This window comes from Perognathus longimembris, chromosome 1 (assembly GCF_023159225.1).
Source record: "Perognathus longimembris pacificus isolate PPM17 chromosome 1, ASM2315922v1, whole genome shotgun sequence".
Lineage (NCBI taxonomy): Eukaryota > Metazoa > Chordata > Mammalia > Rodentia > Heteromyidae > Perognathus > Perognathus longimembris.
This window is the reverse complement of record NC_063161.1, coordinates 69,058,943-69,070,011: the sequence shown is the minus strand read 5'-3', so window position 1 is coordinate 69,070,011 and position 11,069 is coordinate 69,058,943. Positions and strand designations below refer to the sequence as shown.

General features: G+C 46.9%; 1 protein-coding gene across 2 annotated transcripts in view; it reads left to right on the top strand.

Annotated features, from left to right (window-relative positions):
• The first annotated feature begins 735 nt into the window (after positions 1-735).
• The window catches only part of Baiap2l1 (BAR/IMD domain containing adaptor protein 2 like 1), a 64,542-nt gene continuing 54,208 nt past the window's right edge, over positions 736-11,069 (top strand). For both annotated transcript variants that reach the window (XM_048367614.1, XM_048367618.1), the window contains exon 1: positions 736-1,019. In XM_048367614.1, coding sequence (XP_048223571.1) covers positions 969-1,019 — 51 coding nt within the window. In that variant the 5' untranslated portion in view covers positions 736-968. The remainder of the gene's footprint in view (positions 1,020-11,069) is intronic.

Genomic DNA, 11,069 nt, shown 5'->3' with positions numbered 1-11,069 from the left:
TTTTAAAAAAAAAAGGTTTTGGCATTTTAGGAACCAGATCTTGGCCTGTGTTAAGTTTAGGACGTACCAGGAGGCTCCAGCCCCGCGGGGGGCAGATCCTTCTGCTTCTTCTCAGACACTTTTGGAGTCGGCGGGGAGGAGTCAGTCGGGAAGATCCCGACACCGCCAAGGCAGGGCCTGGGGGAGGCATCCGCCGGCGGCGGGCCTCGGACCCCACGGGTCAGCGCCTTCCGGGGCACACAGGGGCCCTGGGACCACCACAGCCACGCAGCAGCGGGGAGCTCCACCCGAGGCGGGGCGTGCCCGGAGGTCCGAGTCGGCTGTGGCGTGACGTCCCGGGGCAGCCTCAGGTAGGGCTACCTGACCCAGTGAGCCCTACTCTCGTCGCCCCGCCCACCAGGGCCGTCCAGCCCGACAGGCTGGTAAGCCACACCAACACAGGGTCTGTCTTCTCCTCCTCCTCCAATCCGGCCTCCTCGCCCGGGGCCGCCCCGCCCCCTCCGCGCTCTCCTTTCTTATCCCGCCCATCATGCAGACAGGCCACGCCCATTCAGTAGACCCGTCTCCTCCCCCTCCTCAGCTTCCCCAGCTGGCGTGGCCCCCACCCCCATCCCTCTCACAAGGCCCCGCCCCGCGGTTCGGCCCGGCCCATCGGTCCCCTCAGGTGGGGCCGCCCCGCCCTTCGGGCCTCGGCCCCGCCCGCTCCGGAGCGCCTCAGGTGGGGCCGCCCGGCCCGCCCCGCTCGCCCCGGCTGCGCCAGGCCGCTTCTCCTCAGCTCCCCGCGGGCGACGGCGCCCTAACTTCTACACTGGGACGGCGGAGTCGCACGCGGGCTGTCTCCGACCGACGGCTGTGGCTGCGGCCGGCCCTCGAAGGCTCCTCTGTCGCTCCCCGGCGCCCCGGGCCGGGCGGCCACGAGGCCCCGCCGAGTCCCCGGGTGCTCGCCGGCCCGGAGGGAGGCTGCAGCCATGTCGCGAGGGCCGGAGGAGGTGAACCGGCTCACGGAGAGCACCTACCGGGTGAGCCTCGGGGCGCCGCGCGGCGGGGCTCGGGGGCCGGGGTTCGGGGCTCCAGGCGGGCAGCCCCGGGCGGCCGCACACACGGCTGTGTTCTGGGGAAGGAGCCGCGGGGACTCTTCACTTTCGGGGTGAGGAGGGACTTTGGGCGGGAAGGGCTTCCCTCTCCCTTGGGGCCCGCCCCGCGCTGGCACGGCCGACCTGCGTTTATGGACAGATATCTGAGGGGTAGCTGAAAAAGTTGTGAGAGTCGTTCTGCGCGGCCCCCGGGCTTCGCGAGTCCTCCTTCCTGCTTCTCCGTGGGACCAGTGATTACCCCGGCCTGGCTGGCTGGGCAGCCCAGCCTCGCCTCCCCCAGCGCCTCGACTCCCCCCTCCTGGGGGCCCCCCCAGCCTCGCCCCCTCCCACTATCCTCGCTCCCCCAGAGCTTTGCCCCCTTCCCCCAGCCTCATCCCCCAACCTCGCCCCCTCCCACCAGCCTCGACCGCTCACTGAGCCTTGATCTCCCAGCCTCGACCCCTCCCACTAGCCTCGCTCCCAGAGCCTCGCCCTTCTCCCCTCAGCCTCAGTCCCCAGCCTCGCCCCCGCCAGCAGTCTTAGACCCACCCCCCCAAGCCTTGCCCCCTCTCCCCAGCCTCAACCCCTCACCCCAGCCTTGCACCCCAACCTCACCCACTCCCACCAAGAGCAATGAAAAGATCTAGAGTTTCGACAGAGCCAGGATGTGGGGGAGAAACTCGCCCATAATTAAGAATCGCCAGGTGAGTCTGGCTTCTTGGGTCCGGAGAATTTTCTAGGCTAACTACTCAGGCATGCTTGAAACACCCCTCTCTACTTGTTTCCCACCCCCCCCCCCCAAGCATTAAGGTGTACCTGGCTTTTCTATACTGATGATTGCCATTAAAGAGAATCGAGTTTTGAATAAATTTGACCCAATCTTATAGAACAGGAAGGCCCTATAACTTGCCTGTTAGTGTGATCAGATTTTTCCAGAAACTCGACAGAGGATTAGTGGTCAGTTTAGTAAGTTTTAAGTACTTATAAATGAATTCCAGTTGAAATAAGATAGGCATTTAATCATCTACTATTAATAGAATACAAAACAACTTTTGTTTTAATTCTACTTAGGTTCCTTTAGCCCCTGAGATGGAAAGTTCTCTAAATTCACTTGTAGCCAGAGTAGTTAGTCATTTTTATAGTTTGTTGTGCTTTTTTTTATGTTTTTTTAAACCCTAAAATGAGTTTCTGAATTTGCCAGGTCTGAGCAACTCAAAAAATTTTTTTTTCAAACACACACATTGGATACTGTAACATATGTAATATGTTTTATAGGCAGACCAAGTAGAGACTTCCTTGACATAGCATTTTGGGGATCAGCAACTGTGAATCTTCATAGTGTGTCTCCTTCAGAGAGGGCAGTTTTTAGAAATGCAAGAAATGTGGATGTTCAAAGCCTGCTGTTCCTAGTAGTGAGACTTCTCACATTTAAATGAGAATCCATGGGTACTGATAAAGAATGTAAATAACTCTTAGACTTGAGAAGTACAAGTTTCTTGGACTGACTGGACAGGAGGAAACTGTATAACTGAGACTGCAACATTGCAAATGGTCCATGGTGTCTCAGTTTAAAAAATCTCATAGACCCACCAGGATCCCTCAAACACAGGCTTGTTTTTCCATTCCAAAATGAGAATGTCAACTTGAGGCTGCCAAATGGGCCCTTTTATTTAGTTTTGAGACAGGGTCTCACTATGTAGTTCAGCTTCACCTGGAGTCCACAAATGTCCCCACCTCAACCTTCACAATACTGGGCATACAGGTGTGCACTCCCACACCTAAACTGATTTTCAGCCTTAGGAGGCTGGAGATCAAGAAACAGTACCATATTGCATTCCAGGTGTCTCAGAGCTTACTCAAAGCTCACTAAACGTTGATTGTTTTTAATCATCATTTCCCAATACGTGTTTTTTGAGATCTAGGTTGATTTTGTTTGCTTTTTCTTTTCTTTTCTTTTTTTTTTGATGTGCTGAGATAAGAATTGCACAGCACCAGTGAAGTTTATATAATCTAGGAAGTGAAGCAAAGGCTGCTTGCCCTGCCCAGGGTTTAGCGCTAATAGAAACACAGTGAAGTTTTTCATTCACAGATCTTGACCAGAAGTCTGGACATTTCTACCTTCTTTGCCCTCCCCCCCATTACCCTCCCCATACCCATGATCAAAGGCTAAAAACAATGTACTCAAAATATAGCCAACTCTACAGGCTAATTGTTGGTCAACCTAGTTCTTTTCACAACAGATCTACAGGTTAGTTACCTAGTAAGTCTACAGTGTTTCACAAATAGAAACCTAATCTAGCCAGGTGTGATTATGAAAGCCACCTGCAAATGAGATTTTTATGACCCACTGTATGGATTTTAGAGGTTTCTTCCTTCCTTCTTTTTTTAAAAATGCTGAAATTTCTTTGAAATAAAGAACTAAATGCTTTTGAGAAAGGGGGAGGTTACTAGAAAGTAGCCTGATCCTCTATGCAGTATCAGATATCCTTAAATACACATTTGTTGAGTCTTTTAAAATATGTACTTAGACAAATGGTTACTGGTGATCTGTGCTACGCTCCCCCCACCCCCAAGGATGTGTGCCTTAAGCTTCTTCAAGCAAACGGCCAATAATTAGCCCTACAATATCAAGTGTTGCTGCTGCTAATCTCAGCTCAGCCCAACATCCCTCCCTCTCCCCACACTTGAGTCTGTAGTGGAGCCATAATTTGCTCCTCAAAAGCCTGCTTGTGAGTGTGTGGTTTTCCAATGAGTCCCTTGCTTTAGTGGGAGAGTACAAGGTAAAGTTCAAAAACACCCTTCATTAAGGGCAGCCACAACCTTCCTAGAAGTTTAGAACTATTGAGTTGGAGGGGCGTGGTGTCATCATGTCATGCCCAGCCCACGTGACTCTTGCTAAGCAGTGAGCCAGGTGGACGTGGATACTGAACATGTGCGTGGGGAAAGGGGCACCAAAGTTTCTGAATGTCACCTTTTCCAGGAGTCCTGCTCAAACCACACTCTTAAAATTGCCAACAAACGCTACCTATCTCTCCACCTTAAGCAGTTACTTTACCTTTTCCCTCCATAAAACTTACGGCCTTCGAATATAAATATACTAAATGACATTTATTTGTGGTATTTGCCCTTCTTTCCCCTCCCCACCCAGAATTTGAGCTCCCTACCAGGCAAGGAGTTTTGTTGAAGGCCAAGGTCCCAGGCCAGTTCCTCATGTATAGTAGTGGCATTTGTTGAGTGAATGAACATTAATCAGCTTGTTCTTGTTAAGCCAGGCTCCCTGTGCCCTTGATACCCTCCCTCCCTCTCTCCCCCCTTTCTTTTTCTCTCTCTTTTCTGTTTTAAGACAAGAGTCTTGTTTTGTAGCCCAGGCCAGCTTCCATTTCAAAATCCTACCTCAGCCTCCTGAGTGCTGGGATTACAGATGTGACCACCATACTCAGTTCTTTGATACATTTCATAGAAGGTTTCATTTGCCCTCAAGGTAGATGTGAGCTCTGAGTGTGTGTTCTGTTTTTAGATTGAGAAGTTGAAGCCTAGAATCTGTGAGTAACCAGCTTTCCACAGGCCATTTGCTACCCCAGCCTCCAAAGAGCTTAGTTTCTAGTGACCAACAAATGCACAAACCAAATGTTTTCTTAATTCAGTAATATACATGTCACCAAATTATGATGACAGGCATGTCATCATAACCTCCTGCCCTCCAGTATTGAGGTTTGAACTCAGTCTCACACTTGCTAGGCAGGTTCTCTGCCATTTGAGCCACTCCACCTCCTCTTTTTTTTTTTTTTCCTTTATTTTACAGGTAGGGTCACCTGTTTTTGCCCTGTGTGGCTTCAGACTGTGAGCCTCCTACCTATGGCCTTTTGTATAGCTGGGACCACAGGTGTGCGCCATCGCTGTGGTGGTCAGTTGAGATGGTGTCTCCACTAATTTTTTGCCCAGGCTTACCTTGAAACTCAATCCTCATGGTTTTAGCCTCCCAACTAGCTGGGATTACAGGCACAAGCCACGATTCAGTATCTTAATCTTTTCCCATAACTCTACTTTCTTCGTGTGCTGAAGATAAAAATGGAATTTGCAGAACCCAGACAGCTTGCTCTTGGCTCCATGAGGACTTTGAGAAGGTGATAGATAGCAAGGGCCAGAGAACAAACAGCAGGACAGCCTGCCAACTGTTGAGTGTTAATCAGAGTAGCCCAGTATTCATTTTTTTGGTCTGGTAAAATGAAAATATAAAGCAGGCCGCTTTTTTTTTCTATCAAAAACATTTTTCTTTTCCTGAACAAGTAAGAACTTTTTGAGCTATGTAACTGCACTGTGCAGTTATCAAACTTGGAAATCGGAGTCTCTTGGACAGATGATACCTTCCCTAAATTTCAATATGCTTTTTTTTTTTTGGTGGGGGGGCGGCTAGTCCTGGGGCTTGAACTCAGGGTCTGGGTGTTGTTCCTGAGCTTTTTTTGCTCAAGGCTAATGCTCTACCACTTGAGCCACAGCTTAATTGGGGATAAGAGTCTCCCAGACTTTCCTGCAAAGCTGGCTTTGAATTGTCATCCTCACATCTCAGGCTCCTGAGTAGCTAGGATTATAGGCCTGAGCCACAGCACCTCGCTTCAGAAAGGCGCTTTTAAGTTTACCTAAAAGCATTCATTCTCCCTTGCAGAGACTCACAAGAAAACATCATGTATGTGTGGAGTAGCAGCAACTTTTTTTTTTTTTTAACATTCCACAAGTCATATTTAAATTGTGCGGTTAAAAAGTAAGCATTCTTCTAAAAGCTGCATACACATTCATTTAACTTACCTGCTGGCCCCAGCAATATAATTATTTTTTTATTTATTTGTGAAACTCATTATTGAACTATACATAGAGAAGAGCTCCCTACTTTGTCAGGAGCTGAACTCACCATGTGACCAGCACCCACATGAAAAAGCAGGTGAGGGCCTGGGAAATACTAGGCCTGAGTTCAATCCCCAGCTTGTTCTCCTGACTGAGCAGTGTTGCACTGTGTGAACATTATGGCAGCTGGTTCTTTAGATGGGCATTTGTATTGTTACTGCCCCTGCCCCCCAGGGTATTAGGAGCCAGTACTCTGGGAACATTCTAGTGCATGTGTGGTGGGGATGGGCCCTTGGGTCTCTTAGATTCACTCAGGAGCATACTGACTAGGGGTGAAAATGAGAATGTGCAGCTGTACCCGCTGAGGTTTCACTAGCAGCATTTGAGAGTCCTGGTTGCTCCATACTCTTGCCAGTGGTTGATGCTGTCAGTCATTACCTGATTTGGGGGGAGGGGGTCACTTAACTGTCAGAGCCAGGGAGTGTGAGTCCCAGGTCACACAATTGAGGGGCTGACTAGAAACAACATGATTTCAGTTTACTACAAGGACTATAGTGGGTAAACACACACAATGTTTCATTATAGAAGGGGAGTTGAGGGTATAAATGAGCCCCATTTAGACAAACTAGAAGGGCTAAGATATGGCTCAATTGTAAATTAGTGCCTGCCTAAAAAGCTCCAGGCCCTGAGTTCAAACCCACAACCCCCAGAAAAAGAAGAAAATTAGTTAAACTGGAATTCCTGGGTGGAGGGTGGAGTGTAAAGTTGAGGTAAATTGATTACCTTGCTAATTAAGTATTAAGGTTTTTTTGTTTGTTTGTTTGTTTGTTTTGCCAGTCCTGGGGCTTGAACTCAGGGCCTGGGCACTGTCCCTGAGCTTCTTTTTGCTCAAGGGTAGTGCTCTACCATTGAGTCACAGCGCCAATTCTGGCTTTTTCTGTGTATGTGATACTGAGGAATCAAACCCAGGGTTTCATGCATGCTAAGCAAACACTCTACCTCTAAGCCACCCTCACAGCCCAATGCAAATACTTTTAATGTACCTTTTCTTGGATATGTAGGGACTTTACTGTTGCTGGCACAATAAGCTAGTTTTTATAGCTGTTTTTGTTTACTTTTTATTTATACCAGGGTTTGAACTCAGGGCCTCATGTTTGTTGGGCCGGTGGGATACCAAATCCCATAATAATAAGCCAGTTTTTAAAAGGAATTTCCTTGAGCTACTTTTTTTTTTTTTTTTTTTTTTTTTTTTGCCTGTCCTGGGGCTTGAACTTTGGGCCTAGCTGCTGTCCCTGAGCTTCTTTGTGCTCAAGGCTAGCATTCTACCACTTGAGTCACAACGCCACTTCTGGCTTTTTCTGAGTAGTTTATTGCAGATAAGATATGTCTCATAGACTTTTCTGCCTGGGCTGGCTTCAAATTGCGATTCTCAGAGCTCAGCCTCCTGAGTAGCTAGGATTGTTACAGGAGATTTAATTTAATCAGGAGATTTATGTAACATCTGAACTATATGTGCTTAAGACCAAGTCCCACAATCATATTTTTGAGTATCTCCCATAATTATCCAGGAATATGTTTAATCATGGAGGCTTTCTAAAATGATTTTCCCCTCTGATACTAGAATATTTCCAGAACATTTATGAAAGTTTATATTGCAAGCAAGTCATCTGCAATCTAGAAACCCACAACCCTTTCCAGTCCTTTTCCATATGTATTTCCATGTCAGTCTGTCTGTGTTCAGAAGTTCATTTTGATTATTTGTTTTTTAAACTGTATTTTTTTGGTCTTTTTTGGTACTGTGGATTGAACCCAAGATTTTGCACTTGCCAGGCAAGGCTTTGCCACTGAGCTACATACCCAGTCCCAGAAATTCATTTTGATGACTGTGCGATATTCCATTTCTTCGCCTGTTATTGATATAGCTCTGCTGTTGGGTGTAGATCATTGCCAGTGTTTTGCTGTTATGCCACTGCAGTGGATACCCTTAGAAAAGCAAGCTTAGCCCAGATCCCTGCCGATTTTCTGAAAGCTCAGTCCCCAGAAGGGAGACTGGGGTCAAGGGGTCATGCATTAAAGCACAGTTGCTGCCTATTAGAAAATGCCAGAAAGCAAGCACCAAATTGTGCTTTTGTCTGTATTGGGTTGTACAGTTCCTGAACTCACTCCATTTGAGCAGGTCTTTGAAAACAGTGGGGGGGGGGGAGTGTGACTGTGTGTGTGTGTGTGTGTGTGTGTGTGTGTGTGTGTGTATTGTCTAGAATATGGACACTTTCTAGAACATCCAGAATTTTATAAGAACCATGTCACCATATCTCCAGAAGCAAAGGGTAGAGGAATGAGTGTATCACCATGTACTCATTCCTCTACCCTTTGCTTCTTATTTTCTTGAGACTTGTGCTTTTCTGACCTTGAATCTGTTTATTTTAGCCCAGGTAACAACTGCCTCAGAGCTTTCTGGATAAAGGTGGGGACAGGGTAAATGAGATTAAAATATTGCCCTTGCTGCTTCCTTTCAAAAACTAAATGAAGTCATAACTAGAAGTGTTCCCAAACTCAAACCTGGAGCCCAATAGAGGAGGCTGGCTTAGATGGAAGGAAGCTCCACAGGGGGTGATACCTTCTAGTTTGTTGCTTAAACTGTGTGTGTTTGTAGGCTGCTCAGATCCTAGAACCTCAGTGGCTTCCTGGAGTCCTGGAGTTAACCAGAAGGCTGTGGGAGGTAGAGAAGCTTCTCCTACTCTGCATTTTCTCCTTTTTTTTTTTGGTTGTACTGGGGTTTGAGTTAGGGACCTTGAGCATCTAGACATGCATTCTACCACTTGAGCCAGAGTGGTCCAGAGTTTATGCTTGGTCCAGACCAAGATCCTGTTTATACCCCTGCATAAATGGAATAACAAGTATAGACTGCCACACTCAGCTTTTGCTGGTTGAGATGGGTCTAACTGACTTTTTGCCAGCACTAACCACCAACCAAGATCCTACTGATCTCTGCCTCCCAAGTAGCTGGGTTTACAAGCATGAGCTGCCATGCCTATCTTGGAGTGTTTTTTAAATATGAGAGAGTTGCTTTTATAACATGTAATAAAAGATGTACAAGTGGATATATAGATCCATTTCATCATATATTGGAACAAAGATTTGCCATCTTATACTATGTTTCAAAAATTAACCTTTAAAAGAGAAACTTGGTCTTGCTCTGTTTTGTTTGGTTGGTTGGTGCTGGTCCTGGAACTTGAACTCAGGGCCTGGGCTCAGTCCCTGAGCTTCTTTTGCTCAAGGCTAGCTAGCACTTTGAGTCACAGCTCTACTTCCAGCTTGTTGGAGTTAAGAGTCTTACAGATTTTCCTTTCCCCAGGCTGGCTCTGAGCTGTGATCCTCAGATCTCAGCCTTTGGAGTAGCAAGGGATACAGGAGAGAACCAACGCCACCCTGTTTAGTCTTACTCTTTTATGCTCATGTAAGAGATAGTTTTAAATGAATGTATGAGACTACAAATATAGCAGAAACTTAGCTATGCTGGAAACATTGAAATCCTTAAACTTTTTTTTTAAGCTATACTCCTGTTGGAAGTGTCTGGCACTTTGTCAAGGTGATCTCATGGAGAGGTGGAAGTGTAGAGTGACAAGCAGGGGTCAAAAAAGTCACCTTCACATGCCTTGTAGATGCCTCTGCTGGGGACTTTAGGGAGTAGATCGACTGATCTGTTTCTGGTCTCCCAAAACTCAAGTGACACACCAAGAAAGTCATAATTATAATTCCTTATTCTACTCATGGCCTGTGAGAATGATGACAATATTTTATTAAAGCCCTGGGTTCAATCCCCAGCACTACAAAATAAGAAAATAAATTTTTCATTGACCCGGTGGTATATTAGGTTGCCTCTTGTTTTTTTTTTTTTTTTTGTTGTTGCCAGTCCTGGGGCTTGAACTCAGGGCCTGAGCACTGTCCCTGGCTTCTTTTTGCTCAAGGCTAGCTAGCATTCTGCCACTTGAGCCACAGCACCACTTCTGGCTTTTTCTATATATACCTGGTGCTGAGAAATCAAACCCAGAGCTTCATGTATATGAGATGAGCACTTTACCACTAGGTCATATTCCCAGCCCTAGGCTGCCGCTGCCTCTTATACCTTGAGGAGCCTGAAATAGAGGAGGTCCACCGTGTCTGACAGTGCCTTGTGCCACTAAGTGTGAAAACACACTCTAAATGTGGCAAATGTTGTTCCTACCAAACGCTCCTTTCAGCTGTTAGTCTGTGAAGATCTCTTCAGCTAACAAATCCAGTTTGTGTTAGCCCCCATTTTGGGGTGCTTTGATACTTAACATGCTTGTGCTTCAGGTTTCTAGTTTGTAAATAAGGATTAGGGTAGCAGAAGGCAGAGATCAAGGGGATCAAGGTTTCAGACCAAATGTTATCAACACCCCATCTCAGCCAGTAGTCTGGGTGTGGTGGTATTAGCCTGACATCTCAGCAATGTGAAAGATCTAAATTGGAGGATTGAAATCTAGCTAACCAAAGCAAACACCAAAGACCCTAATTTGAAAAATAACTAATGAAGCAAATATATGGTTCAAGTCCAGCACAAGGCCCTGAGTTGAACCCCAGTACTGCAAACACCAAACAACAATAGGACGCTAATAGTAATAACCAAGTCAGGAGACTGCTGGGATTAAACATAGTGGCATGAACTGGCACATAGTAGGTGCTGGGTTAGTGCTCGCTGTTTATAGGAGTGGCAGGCGCTTACTGCTAGGTAACTGCTGCACAAGCATCAAGTTCCATATTTTGTTTTCTGCCATCACTGTATCTAGAAGTGACAGACACAGGTGGAGCTGGATAAATATTTGCTAAAGGAACAGTGTTAAAGCCGCTGGCACACATGTTTCTCCATGTGCCATATACCCTTTCTGAGCATGAAAAACCCTTCCTTGGGCTGGAGTGTAAGGAGGTAAAGACTGCTGGGCTTAGTACTGAGAATCTGTGCTTACTATGCAGTGGGGATGAAACCCTCACTTGCGCCTTCACCAGCCAGCAGTAATGGCTGTCTTTTTCAGCCTGTTCTGTTCCCTGTTTTGTGTGTAGCTGGTTAGGCCCTGTTTCTCAGGCCTGCAGGTCGCTGTCCCACTAAGTGCATGGCTGAGACGGAGCAGCTGATTCAGA